Raw genomic sequence first — 12919 nt, 5'->3', positions numbered from 1 at the left:
AGGCTTCAGTTGCTGCCTGAGGTATCAGGTGTCAGTCCTGTCCTATTACAGTGCCTTGAGCTTAAAACATTACCCTAAACTTCTTAGTTCTGCAGGACAGTTCTAGCTCTTCATCTCTGGCCCATGTTCTGAGGGCAAGGAAGGAATAATCCCTGTGTGCAGAACTCTGCATTTGCCACCCTTGGCAAAAGAAAACTGCTTTGGCTGCAGGTGTGTGTAGCCTTGTGCTTAAACCCAGCTCTACCTGCATGGTGTAAGAGCAGGTTCTGCTGAGGGGAGGAGGGTCACTCCTTGGCACTGCAGCCTCCCTCAGGCCTTGTTTCCTTCCCCCTGGAACTGCCCTGTGGGGGTAGAGGCTCTTGCTCCCCAGCTGGGACATACCAAGGATGTGGAGCCAGAGCATGCTGGAGGCATCAGCACCCGCCTGGGAGGGCAGGAGCTTTATTGAAAACTTCAGTTACAGCCGCTGCTCTGAGCAGGGCCTGGGAGAAGCAGCTGCTGCCGCAGGGATCCCGCACGCACCCGCTACTCGATGAGGCTCACGATGCAGTCGCTGTGCATCTCCCCCTGCGCGCTCATCCCTCCGAACACGAAGAGCAGGTGCAGCAGGGGCTCCTCAGCACCCGCCGCCTCCTCGGTGCTCTGCAGCAGGTCAGCCGTGTCGCTGCCCAGCACTGCTGCTCCCTTCCCTGCTTCATCTGCATCATCGCAGCTGGCACGAGTGTGCCAGGGAATGACGCACATGGAATGGTCCAGCCTTGCTGCGGGCAGCGGGGACTCGAACTGCAGGAGTGTCCATTGCTGCTGCTCTGCGGGGCAGGAGAGGGAGGACAGCTTCAGTCAGACACACCTGGAACGGGAGCAGCAGCACCGCCAGTCACGGGCTACTTCGCTACTACATTTACTGTATCTTTACAAAAAGTACTAGAGCTAAGGTCAGCATTACTTTAGTATTACACTGGCGTAAAGAAACTAAGATGAAACTGAAGGGCAGGGGTAGTATTTCAGACAGAGTAGTATTTACCAGTGCACAGCTACGAAAGGCCCCCCTACCTATGTGATATTTGTACGTAGTATCCAGCGCCCCGGTTGGATCCATCCCACCGAAAATGTACAAGTGCTCTTTGAACGCGGCGGAGGAGTGAGCTGCCCGTCCTCCTGGGACGTCGCCCGTAGCCGATATCTTAACCCACTTCATGTCATCTGCTGGAGAAAAGCAACACGTAGCGATGGCCATGCTTTACAAATGAAAAATAAAAGCCCTGTTTTTAAGTGTAAATGGGATAACAATACATTTCAGGGAAACTACCCCAATATTTGGTTTTCCTTTATTTTTAAAAAGAGGGTTCACTGTAAGGCTTTGCTTTCCAGAGTTCACACCACAAACACTGCTCTTTCTTTTAGAGAGAAGCATCCAAATTCAGGTGCAGGCTACTGGATACTGCTCTGCAGGAGGAGTGTGCGGTTTTGTGTAAAGCTGAACAAGAAGTGACAATATTCACAGACATTTCCTCCTGAGGAGGAGAAGGTGGTTTCCTTCCCATGAAATGGAGCTGCCCAGCTTTAATTAAATTAACTCTTTTCACATTAACACTTGCGTCTCTTATATCATGGACAAAACAGTGTAATGGAGGCTTTCACACACTGGGGCGGTGAGGGAGACTTCCTCCTGCCTGAGGAGGAGCGGCTGAGCCTGCACAACTCCCTTTCCGTGTGCTTACCTGGGTAGAAAGAGCAAAAGAAGAGTACCTCATCCCGCGTCCTCCTTCCTGAAACATATCTACTGCACTTAAGAACTGTCTTTTAGAAAAAAAAGGTCTCCCTGAAAGCAAAATACATTGTGCAATAGCTATTGCTCTAAGGAACCTGTAGCCATACTCACTTATGTCAATGCAGAACAGATCATTGTAAAAAACATCACCAGCTAAACCGCCATGTATAAAAAGTTTGGTCCCAACTGCAACCACCACATGTCCATGCCGAGGAGAAGGGGGATCACCATGAACATCTGGCTGGGACCAAGTCAAGGTGGCTAAAGACAGAAGTACACAGGCGTTAGGAGAACTCTGGAAGCGCCGGGGCCAGCAGTGCTGATGCTTCCCAGCATGTGCTCCCGCAGCCGCTCAGGAGGGTCCGCGCCCGTTATCAAGCGCAACGGAGCGCTGGGCTGGAGCTCCACGCACAGCCTGGACCCCGGGTGCAGGCAGGGCTGGCTCAGCCCGCAGGACAACCGCAGCAAAGGCTGCCAAGGGCCGGAGCTGCCCGTGCACACGCCACCCAGCAGCGACACGGCCAAAGCAGCGCCCCAGGCTCCGCTCCCTAAACCCGGGGCACAGCCTCGCGCGGCGGCCGGAGCGCTCGGGGCACCTGTGTCGAAGACGTGGAGCTGCCGGTCGGGCACAGGCTCGGCCCCGCGCTCGCCGCCGCCGAACACGTAGAGGCGCTCGCCGACGAGGGCCGAGGAGGTGTGGAAGGTGCGCGGCTGCGGCGGGACGCCCGCCACGCCGGGGCTCCGCCATGCGCCCGTGCCTGCGGAGGCAGCCCGTGAGGCTCCGGCCGGGCGGCGGGCGGCACGGCGGCGGCGGGCGGCACTCACCGGGCTCCAGCACCTGGACGCAGCCGCGGTTGCCGGCGCGGTGGGCGCCGCCGAACACCCAGAGGCGCGCGGGGCGCGCGGCGGGCAGCGCCGTGGCGTGTTCGTAGCGCGGCCGCAGCCCGCGCCACGCGGCCGGCACCCAGCGCAGGGCGCCTGCGGGACACGGCGCGTTGGCGGCGGCCGCGGCGCCCCGGCCCGCCCGCCCGGCCGCGCCTCACCGAGCTCCACGAAGTGCGCGTCCGCGAAGGCGCCCGCCGCGTCGGCGCCGCCCAGCAGCAGCACGCGGCCCGGCCCGCCCGGCACCAGCACGCAGCCGTGGCCCACGCGCGCGCGGGGCCGCTCCCCGCGCGGCGACAGCCGGTACCTGCGGGCGCCAGGGCGCTTAGCGGCCGGCTCCCCGCTCCCCGCGTCCCGCCCCGTTCCCCTGCCCGTTCACCAGGTCCCGTCCCGCTCCCCCCGCCCCGTTCCGTTCCCCCCTCCGTTCACCAGGTCCCGTCCCGTCCCCCCGCGTCCCGCCCGTTCCCCTGCCCGTTCACCAGGTCCCGCCCCGCTCCCCGCGTCCCGTCCCGCTCCCCCCGCCCTCACCAGGTCCCGTCCCGCCCCGTTCCCCTGCCCCGTTCACCAGGTCCCGCCCCGCTCCCCCCGCCCCGTCCCGCTCCCCCCGCCCTCACCAGGTCCCGGCGCGCGGCGCGCAGCCCCGCGGCAGCTCCGGCAGCGCCCGCGGCGTCATGGCGGCGCCCAGCGAGCACGGCCGCACGCGCTTCCGGCACCGGGAGGAAGCGGGGCGCCGGAACTGGCCGTGGCTTCCGGCTGCCGGCGGGGGGCGCCGGGCCCCCGGCGCTCTCCGGAAGTGGCGGGCTCCGCTTCCGGCCGCAGAGCCGCTGTGCAAGATGGCGCCGCTGGACCTGGACAAGTACGTGGAGATCGCGCGGCTCTGCAAGTACCTGCCCGAGAACGACCTCAAGGTGCCGCGGGGCGGCGGGCCGGGGCGGCCGGGAGCGGGGCGGCGGGGCCCGCGCTCACCCGCTCTGCCCCGCAGCGCCTCTGCGACTACGTGTGCGACCTGCTGCTGGAGGAGTCCAACGTGCAGCCTGTGTCTACGCCCGTCACCGTCTGCGGCGACATCCACGGGCAGGTAACGCGCCGCGGCCCCACGCCCGGCCCCGCCGCGGCACCCGCTGCTGCTGCCAGACCCGCGGGGCCCGGCGCCGGGGCGGTACCAACGGGGCCCGGCGCCGGGGCGGTACCCGCGATGCCCAGTGCTGGTGCTGGGTTGGTGCCTACGGGGCTGGTGCCAGGGCGGTACCAGTGGGGCCCAGTACCGGTGCCGGGGCGATACCAGTGAGGCCTGGTGCCAAGGTGGTGCCCGCGACGCCCGCTGTGGGTGCCAGATCCACGGGGCCTGGTGCCGGTGCCCGGGCGGTACCCGCGGGGCCCGGTGCCGGGACGGTACCCGCGGGGCCGGGTGTCGGTGCCGGGGCGGTACCCGCGGGGCCCGGTGCCCAGGCGGTACCCACGGCGCCGCGCTCACGCCTGTGCCCCCGCAGTTCTATGACCTGTGCGAGCTGTTCCGGACCGGCGGGCAGGTCCCCGACACCAACTACATCTTCATGGTACGTGCGCCGCGGCGCGCGGGGAGGGCTGTGGAGCTGAACGCCGGGCGCGCTGCGGCGCGCGGGGGCCGGCCCGAGCCCCGGCGTAGCCAGGGCCGCGCTGCGAGCGGGGGACGCGGGGACCGCTTCAGCATTACACTGAAACCCCAAACAACCACAGGCCGTGTCTTCCTACAGCACTGGTGGCAGGCTTCCTTTCAGCACTACATCTCTTTATTGCACTGAGAAATTGAGAGTGGATCTGTCGCTTTGCATTTTAACATGACTGTTTCTCCGTTTATCAATTTTTTTGACTTGCAGGGTGACTTTGTAGATAGAGGCTATTATAGTCTTGAGACTTTCACTTACCTTCTTGCACTAAAAGCTAAGTGGCCCGATCGTATCACACTGTTGCGAGGCAATCATGAAAGCAGGCAGATAACACAAGTGTATGGATTTTATGGTAAGTCTTTATCCAAATGTTTTCTGAGTGATGGCTAATGTAATAAACAACTGCCTTGCCTTTCCGTTTGGACATCTGATTTGGAATGCAGCAGCACATGTGGCTCCGGGGAGCAAGTGTGGAATGGGCAGAGTAAAGTTAGCTTCAGCAGAACATGTTTAGTCCAGCAGTTCACAGCTGGACTTCTCGTGCCTCAAGTCAAACCCTAATCTGACAAAGTCTTAGCTCTTCTATTTTCTTCCAGCATTTGGTTTTTTATTTGTGTTTCAGTACCATATTTGATTTTAGAGACAGAGAAAGAAAATACATTTGTACAGAACGAGCTTTGGTATCTCTTAGTGAAGGGATCCAGAAGAAATCACAAATTTACTGTAATTCTCTTCAGTTTTCACTACAGCAAAATCTGCACAATCTTTGATTTTTAGCTGTGGGAGCTATGTATTTTCAATAGAAGGCACGTGGGAGACTGCTGCTGACAGGGAATTAGCAGGAAAGCAACTGTGCTAAAAACTGTCAAAATTAAATTGCTTGGAAACTTTGTATTGCATGAGACTAATGAAATCTCAGGAAACCCTGAGAAATACCTGCAACAGCTGCCACAGACAATGTGCTCTTTGTAACATGCATTTTTGGAGGGCAGTGTGGCAACAAGAGCAAGTGTAAGTGTTGACAAATGGTTTTAGGCTCCAAAGAAATACTTTCCTGCCAAGGCTTATGGCCCGGGATTGATTACATCCACTTTATTGCCACATTTCTATAGTTTGAACTCATCTGTGTCTCCTTCCTTTCTTTTTATGCTTGCTTTCTGGTTTTACAAAGCTTAGAGATAATTGGGTCTTATTTTGCTTTCTAGTTAAACAAAACTACTGTAAATCTTATTTGTAGTTAGGAAAACTTGAAGTAGTTTTGCTATTTTCGTCTTAAATCTTCAGTGTAAAGTTGTGTAGTACAAAGATGCTGCTGGTGGAGTCAGGGGTGGGTTCGCGCGCAGCAGGGAAGCGTTGCTAAGTCGTGCTGCCCGAGGTCCTGTTTTCCTTGCGTTGCTCGAGTGAAAACGTTACCCGTTTGTGTGTGCTCCCTACTGGTGCCCCTGGTAAGACAGAGCTGCCTGCTGAGCACCTACTGGTGCTTCGGGGAGTGGTTTTTATCGCACACTTGGCTTTTCAAGTTCTTCTATAAATATTTGCCTCAGTTCTTATTACCTGAATTTCTTATGATTCATTAAGAAGAAAAAAATTCTCTGTTTAACAGATGAGTGCCAAACCAAATATGGAAATGCTAATGCTTGGAGATACTGTACCAAAGTCTTTGACATGCTCACAATAGCAGCTGTAAGTGTGAACACTGCATTTAAAAAAATATAAGTAGATTGTCTAAACGTGACCTCTTGAATCGGTGGCCCATAATGGTCACACTGGTAGTGCCCCGAGTTGGATTACAGTGCTGCGAGTTTGACACCCGTCTCCTTGTCCTCCAGTTAATAGATGAGCAGATTCTGTGTGTGCACGGTGGCCTCTCTCCAGACATCAAGACACTCGACCAGATTCGAACCATTGAGCGTAATCAAGAAATCCCCCACAAAGGCGCCTTCTGTGACCTCGTCTGGTCCGACCCAGAGGACGTCGACACATGGGCCATTAGTCCCCGCGGAGCAGGCTGGCTCTTCGGGGCCAAGGTGACGAATGAGGTAACGGTGCTGCTGCGAGCGGCTCTGCTTACGAGGGAGATTAAGGTGCTTGGCTGCGAGTTCAGTGTTTGCCCGGGAGCAGAACGGAGGTGACTGAGCTGGTCACGCCGCTGAGCGTGCTTGTGAGGAAGGTGCTCGTGCTTTAGTGGTGCTAACAGGAACCAACTTGAAAAAGGAGCCATTGCAATGTTGAAAATACAAACAAAAAATCTGCCAGCTGAGCTGATACACTTTTAAAAAGCAACATCAGTAAGTACAACGTGATCTTTAAAGGTCCCTTCTAACTTCAACCCTAAAATGAGACTAATTTTACTAGGTTTTGTGCAGACATACCTCCCTGCAGATTTAGGAGGAAAAAAAAAAGTTTATTTTTCCTGGAAAAGCAGACCTCTCTAGCCTGGACCTTGTTGATCTTCTGAGGCTTTGAACTGGCTGCATTAGGAAAGCCATGGTGTGTTGCGCTCTTACGGCAGCGTATTCAGAAAATATTAGAGCACTGTGGGCACGGCGCAGACGTAGCCCCCTTGGAGTGACCGAAGGGCTGTGTTTTGAGAAGGCCGGTCCGACCACGGCACTGCGAGCCCTGGGGACGCCGCTGCCTGGCCGTCCTGGGGCTTGGGAGCAAAGTGGCAGCCAGGGGGCTGCGGGAGGGGAAGGGCTCCCGCGTGGGGATGTGCAGCTCTTCACAGCCAGTATTCACATGCTTGTTTATTTTCTCCTTTAAATTACAGTTCGTTCATATCAACAACTTAAAACTCATCTGCAGAGCACATCAGCTAGTGCATGAAGGCTACAAGTTTATGTTTGATGAGAAATTGGTGACGGTATGGTCTGCTCCAAATTACTGCTACCGCTGTGGAAATATTGCGTCGATCATGGTCTTTAAAGACGTAAATACAAGAGAACCAAAGCTATTCCGTGCAGTTCCAGACTCAGAACGCGTAATTCCGCCCAGGACAACTACACCGTACTTCCTCTGAGACCTTTCCCAGCCTGCTGTTGCCCCTCTCCCTTGTACTATCCCCTTACAATATAGTTTTTACTGAGCACTTTGCTGCTGAAATGCTGCCTCTTGCCTTTTTTATGTTTAAATTATCTAAGTTTATTGTGTATTACGGTGTGTGTAGCGAGCTCCTTAGCTCCCCCGGCCCCCATTCGTGCTGGAGCCTTTGCGCTGGCTCTGCCGCGTTCCCGGGTTTAGCGGGAGCCCTTCCCGGGGCCGCCGTGCTGCTCCGCTCCGTGTTCCCGGCGCGCGGGGCCATTTCAGCAGCAAAGGGGCTGCCCGTTGCCGGGACTCCGCGGTTTGTACGCGCGGCCGCCGCTCCGTTGCGGCGCCTTCCTGGTGTTTTTAATAAACTCGTCTCCTACCTGGCCGGCCCTGCGCTTCCCTGCGGGGCGGGGGGCGGGCGCTGGGCGCCGGTTCCGGCAGCGGCCGCCGTTCCGCTTCCGGGCGCTGGCCTCCGGTTCCGGCGGCGGCCGTCGTTCCGCTTCCGGCGGCGGCGGCATGGCGCTCTCCTCGCGCTTCCGCCGCCTCGACGTGGACGCGGGCGGCTTCGAGGCCCTGCGCGCGGCCCTGGGCGGCTCCGCTCAGGTAGGCGGCGGCACCGAGGGCCGCGTTTCAAGGGGCCCCGCGGCTCCGAAGGAGCCGCGGGGCCCCTTGAAACGCGGCCCTCGGTGCCGCCGCCCGTCGCGGGGAAACGTTTCTAGGAGCCCCCGGGCTGCGCTCGCGGCTCCGTTTTGCCCCGGTCTGGCGTTAACCCTTGTCGTCCTCGCAGGAGGAGGCGGCGGGAATCGCGCTGAGCGTCCTCACGTCTTTTAAAAGCAGTGAGATAGAACAGGCCGTGAGCTCGTTAGACAGGAACGACGTCGACGCGTTGATGAAGTACATTTACGAAGGGTTTGAGAAGCCGGCGGAGAACAGCAGCGCGATCCTGCTGCAGTGGCACGAGAAGGTGAGCGCCCCGCGGCGCCGCGTCCTGCCCGCCGCGGTGGGATCTGCGCGGGGACACGCGGTGCTGGCGGCTCCTCCGGCCTCCCCTCTCAGCGCTGGCGCTCGTTGAGCCTTGGCCTGCTTTTCCAAGGCCGCCCTCAGCGCGGAGCGGAGGGGAGCGCCGTGAGCTCCCGTGGCGCAGGAGGGCCTGGCCATACACGTGCGGCCGAGCGGGGCTGGCGGAGCCTCTTGCTAATGGAGCAGGTAGTCCTCGGGGTGCAGAGGTTGGGCAGAGCTCCGTGCTGTTGGCAGCAGCCGTGTCCAGAACGGTTCAGTTTACACAACAAAGGCCTCCTTGCAGGCCAGGGCCACAGGGGCCACGCACTTTGTGCAGCAGCTCTTGCACGTTACCGTTCTCTTTATCCTGCAGCGGGGCCTGGGACACCAGTGCTGGGTCCTGCTTCCTGCCAGGTGACAACGGTGTGAAGTGCCCGAGCTCTTCCCCCCTGCCTGGGCTTCCAGTGCTGCACGGGCAGCTGTTCGGCGCTGTGTCATTGCAAAGCTGCTCTTTCTCAGCTACGGAAAGACAGGAACTGTGTTTCTAGAGTAGTGATTCCAGCTCTTGGGAGCTGTCACTTGTTTTGCAGAATGTTTAGCAGGGGAGGAGAAAACATGTTCTCAGGACAGCAAGGAACAGGTTTCTGCTCGGTTTCTCTTGCCTGTTTCCCATGGAGACTTTTCCGGTGTACTGCGGAGCACCAGCCCGGTTACGAAATCCCTGCCCGTTGTGCCCTGACCGGAAGAGCGAGTGCTTGGAGCACGCAGGCGCCCGCCAAGCCGCGCGGCTTTGGTGAAGCAGGCCGGGTGAAGCAGGCCGGCTGCTGACGCCTTGTGCTCGGGAGGAAAGGCCACCCGCTCAGCCCGTGCTTCGATGGCAGCGTCCGCGTGCCCGGGAGGGACGCGCTGGCGCCGCCGGCTCGAGCAGGGTGCTAAGGCAGGGCCCTTCGCAGGCCCCGCGCACGGCCCCGGCCTGCCCGCGCATCTGTGCAGGGCAGGGAGGCAGGTGCTTCTCGGGAGCACACGAGGACGTAGGAACAAGCAGGGATCCGAATTCGGCGTGAACTCAAGCACCCTTTATGGTTGTCAGCCCAAGTCAGCTAGAGAACACGCAGCAAGAAGGAACTGCCATGTGAGCGCAGGCTCTGTCACCACAGACAGCTGAAGGCAGCAGCGTTGGGGTGGAGCAGATTGTCCATTCTAGTTCCTGTTCTGTTGCTAGCAGTCAGCACAGGAAAAATGCTTTGTGGTCTTGGCTTGGTGGACGTTAGTCAATACCTACTAATGCTTTACGTGATGGAGCAGCTGGACCAAGAGAATAACCGACTCCTCGCAGGCTCGTGAGAGTCTAATCATGGAAACCTGACCCTGCAAGACTGGGTTGGTTTAGTGCTTAAATTGAAGCTGTTTAAAATGTCTTAAACACCAGCATGCACTCGAGAAAATAATAGACTTTTCCTAATGAACTCTTCTCAAGCTATGACAGCAAAAAAAAAAAAAAAAAAAAAAAAGGAGAGTAGAATGAGAAGAAAAGCCCAAGATGCCTATACACAACAAACAAGCTTTTTGGAGAAGAACCATAAATTTCTTCTCCATTACTAAGCCCCAAACTGTTTGTTCTTCTAAGATGCCTTTTGAGTGCACTGCCATGACTGTGTGTAACACCCCTCTCCTTTTGTCATCCCTGCAGGTATTAGCAGTAGGTGGACTAGGTTCCATAGTAAGAGTTCTTACTGCAAGAAAGACCGTTTAAAATGCTATTAACCTGAACCAAGATGACGATCAATTTTGGACCCAGAAGGAGGAATTAGCTGGAGTGACACTGGTCTGTGGGTGGAGAAATTGCCAGCTGCTGAAATACTGTGGCCACCTCTTCTTGGACTGCTTTTAGCTATGAAGGTGGGGAAGAGCAAACGTCACTGCTGTATGGTCTGAGTATCGATGACAGGAACCAAGACATTTACCCTGATCCCCTCTTCTTTAAAAGGCAGAGAAAAGGCAAACTCCTGCCACCTAGTCCTGTAAGTGAAGAGGTCCTTTCAGATGCTGCTTTATCGAAGTGCGGTGATACGAGAGCCTGTGTGTGCTGCTGATTTAAGAGGTAGCCGTGTCTTTGGCTGATGCAAGATTCTGACTGCGTGAAGTGGGAGAAGCGCCAAGGAGGAGGATACGGGGCATGTGGTCAAAGACCTAGCTGGAGGGTGGGCTTGGTTTCATTGTAAAGTGCCTGCTGCATTAATAAAATTCTTGATCACCTGAGTTAAGTAATTTATTTTTAGCTAAACTAAGTCCGCCGTTGATTCAAAAGCAGACCAGCACTCTACCACTTCTAAGTTAAGAGCCCACCTCTGCCAGAGTGCTCTTCAGCTCCTTACAGGAGTCATCCTCAAATGTAAATATGCTGTCTCTAGGAAACAAAATCAAGTGCTACTGCACACTGTGCCGTAGAAGCCTTTGATATAGTGCAGAATTATTCATGATTTTATTTTATGCTCTTGTTCATGCTAGGAAGTCAAGAAAATACTTCAAAACTTATTAACCTCTTTATGTATTAATTTATCCTCATCTCTAAAGGTCTAGTTGGCAGCATAAGCAGCAGCTTGCTGTGAAGGAGCGCAGGGGCTCTCCCTGATTTGCCTAGACAGAGGCACACAAGTACCCAAGGCCTCATGGTTTCCAGCTCAAGTTACAGCACCTCACGCGAGGCTTCGCTCCTGCAGCCTCCCCGCGGAGGCTCCTTTTGTGCTGGGCAGATGGAGTCTGACAGGGCAGCGGCTGGAAAGGGACTGGGCCTGGCGCCACAGGCAGCGTTGTGCCGGGAGCAGCTGGCAGGGGAGGCTCCCTTACACTCCCTGCTTGTTTGGATCAGCTGCTGAAAGCGCACTAACAACTGGCCCTGGTGAGAGGTGACTTGAGGAGAGCTTTAATGAGCTGGCTGACACACCCATTCTTACCCCAGACAGGAAGAGGGGGTTTGTTTCACTCCTTAAAATTCTCTCAATTTAAAATAGCTATAGCATCCCAGTGGAGATAACCAGAACTATAAAAGAGAAAGAAATCAAGATTAGCATTTTAATCAAAAATGTATTGCACCACAAATTTCATAGTGTTTCATAATACAATCCATATTTACAGCATAGAAGGAAAGAAATCCAATGGCCATAGAAAGGATTATGTATATCATAGTTTTATACAAGGAAAAAGTGCATTAGCGTTTTAGTATATGTATACACACCATTCTTGCTCTGATAAAGAAAATTCAACACTTACTTAACTAATTTATGGTAAGTTGATCCTGTAAGAACTTTGTGCTCTTACTTTGAAACTGTGTTAGTATATAAATATTCTGAGATTTATGTATTACTGTTTCTTCTAGGTCCCCTCTACTGCTTTCCTTACTGTTCAGCAGTAACCTTTCAAACCAGGATCAACTTAAACTCATTAGTCATTGAGCAGCATCAGCAAGAGCAGATGAAATCCTGTCCCTTGGTCTCGGGCCCCGCAGAGGTAGGGCAGGGCCACGGGGATGTTCCAAAGAAAAGGATGGGCACAAAGTCTGGGCCCTTCCAGAACGCACAGCGTCATCCTGCCCGCTCGGGTTCGGTATAGGAGCACTTTGTGCAAATCCACTTTTGATTGTCTGGTTGCACGTTAAATCAGGGTTCCCACACCCCTCCTATTCTATGCAATTAAGTGCTGTGAATCAAGTCACTAAAGACTGTCTAAGAAGCTTCAGCATGCTGAAAAGTCCTGTCCTTTCTTCCCTTCCATTTAAATAAATACAGCCTGGTTACAAACTGAGGAGTGTCACTTTTGTTACAGTAATAACTGCTCTGAGCATCTGTGCCTGGCTGCTTCCTGCAACGGGAGGTGAGCTCCGCTGCGGCCTGGGCCCTGCGGGTCTGTGCGGCGCGGCCGCGCGCACGCTGCCCAGCACCGCGGCTCTGCCGCCACCCACCGCCTTCCTTCCCACCTCGGCGGGCAAAGCTAGGTTAAAACCATCAACAGGGACTGTATCTCCACTGGAGCACAGCCTGAGTTCAGGATATTGAATAAAAATGTTTCCAGAGAATTACCAGAATTGGAGTCTTCTCACTGAATGCCATGCATTGGTTTGTTGTTTGTTTTTTGAAAATACATTTTTAAGAAGTCAGAATGGCTGCTGCTTCCCATTTTCATCTATTTTTATGGTTAGTTCCTAAGGGCAAAATTCTGCTCATAGTCCTTGAGGACAGTCCCAGCTTGGTCCTCTTTTCCTAAGGTAAAAGCAAGCAGGCTACTGGAGCCAAGATCCATTGAATAACAGTTCAATTTTGCTCTCACGAAAACCAGCCAAACAAGAACTCATAGGCAGTGTTCCTTTTACCCTGTAGTTAGGACACAGTTAATATTAATAACCCACTACAAGTCCCCAACAGCTCTTCTAAGCATCAGTATCTGAAGTACATAAAACCACAACTAAAGATGCAGGTACTGGTCATGAAAATCTGTTGCTAGCAAAACTTGCACAGGAAAGAAAAGTGTTTAGTACCAATATTCTTCACCCTTTGTTACTAGAGATATTTTTTTTTAAATAAAAAGGTATTTTCAGTGT

At 55.0% G+C, this 12919-nt stretch overlaps 3 protein-coding genes across 3 annotated transcripts; 2 read left to right on the top strand and 1 right to left on the bottom strand.

The window, feature by feature from the left end:
* Positions 1-521: 521 nt before the first annotated feature.
* On the bottom strand, positions 522-3326 carry RABEPK (Rab9 effector protein with kelch motifs). The gene is made up of 7 exons (XM_088525475.1): positions 3268-3326; positions 2815-2960; positions 2597-2749; positions 2368-2529; positions 1883-2032; positions 1054-1203; positions 522-809 (listed from the first exon to the last, which is right to left on the bottom strand). The coding sequence occupies exons 1-7, from the start codon at positions 3324-3326 to the stop codon at positions 526-528; spliced, it is 1104 nt and encodes a 367-aa protein (XP_088381601.1). The 3' UTR covers positions 522-525.
* Positions 3327-3436: 110 nt separating this feature from the next.
* On the top strand, positions 3437-7401 carry PPP6C (protein phosphatase 6 catalytic subunit). Its single transcript, XM_088525404.1, has 7 exons — positions 3437-3561; positions 3636-3731; positions 4144-4209; positions 4510-4651; positions 5903-5982; positions 6129-6338; positions 7070-7401. Exons 1-7 carry the CDS (start codon positions 3487-3489, stop codon positions 7316-7318), a joined length of 918 nt encoding a protein of 305 aa, XP_088381530.1. The 5' UTR covers positions 3437-3486; the 3' UTR covers positions 7319-7401.
* A 441-nt stretch (positions 7402-7842) lies between these two features.
* Positions 7843-10169, top strand: ARPC5L (actin related protein 2/3 complex subunit 5 like). Its single transcript, XM_088525453.1, has 3 exons — positions 7843-7929; positions 8114-8290; positions 10016-10169. Exons 1-3 carry the CDS (start codon positions 7843-7845, stop codon positions 10076-10078), a joined length of 327 nt encoding a protein of 108 aa, XP_088381579.1. The 3' UTR covers positions 10079-10169.
* Positions 10170-12919: the final 2750 nt, after the last annotated feature.

The sequence above is a fragment of the Tinamus guttatus genome, unplaced genomic scaffold, assembly GCF_059628265.1.
Source record: "Tinamus guttatus ecotype Peru unplaced genomic scaffold, ASM5962826v1 Tinamus_guttatus_pri_ptg000226l, whole genome shotgun sequence".
In the NCBI taxonomy this organism is placed as follows: domain Eukaryota; kingdom Metazoa; phylum Chordata; class Aves; order Tinamiformes; family Tinamidae; genus Tinamus; species Tinamus guttatus.
Note: the sequence above shows the minus strand (reverse complement) of the source record. Positions and strands in the feature narration are given on the sequence as shown.

Bases quoted from the DNA above. Each gene is read 5' to 3' on its own strand.
- ARPC5L (XM_088525453.1), top strand. From the start codon at position 7,843: ATGGCGCTCTCCTCGCGCTTCCGCCGCCTCGACGTGGACGCGGGCGGC. The intron at 7,930-8,113 runs GTAGGCGGCGGC...TCGTCCTCGCAG, and splicing joins CCCTGGGCGGCTCCGCTCAG to GAGGAGGCGGCGGGAATCGC. The intron at 8,291-10,015 runs GTGAGCGCCCCG...TCATCCCTGCAG, and splicing joins TGCTGCAGTGGCACGAGAAG to GTATTAGCAGTAGGTGGACT.
- RABEPK (XM_088525475.1), bottom strand. From the start codon at position 3,326: ATGACGCCGCGGGCGCTGCCGGAGCTGCCGCGGGGCTGCGCGCCGCGC. The intron at 2,961-3,267 runs GTGAGGGCGGGG...TGGCGCCCGCAG, and splicing joins GCGCCGCGCGCCGGGACCTG to GTACCGGCTGTCGCCGCGCG. The intron at 810-1,053 runs GTAGGGGGGCCT...CCTGCCCCGCAG, and splicing joins TACGTACAAATATCACATAG to AGCAGCAGCAATGGACACTC.
- PPP6C (XM_088525404.1), top strand. From the start codon at position 3,487: ATGGCGCCGCTGGACCTGGACAAGTACGTGGAGATCGCGCGGCTCTGC. The intron at 4,210-4,509 runs GTACGTGCGCCG...TTTGACTTGCAG, and splicing joins ACACCAACTACATCTTCATG to GGTGACTTTGTAGATAGAGG. The intron at 5,983-6,128 runs GTAAGTGTGAAC...CTTGTCCTCCAG, and splicing joins ACATGCTCACAATAGCAGCT to TTAATAGATGAGCAGATTCT.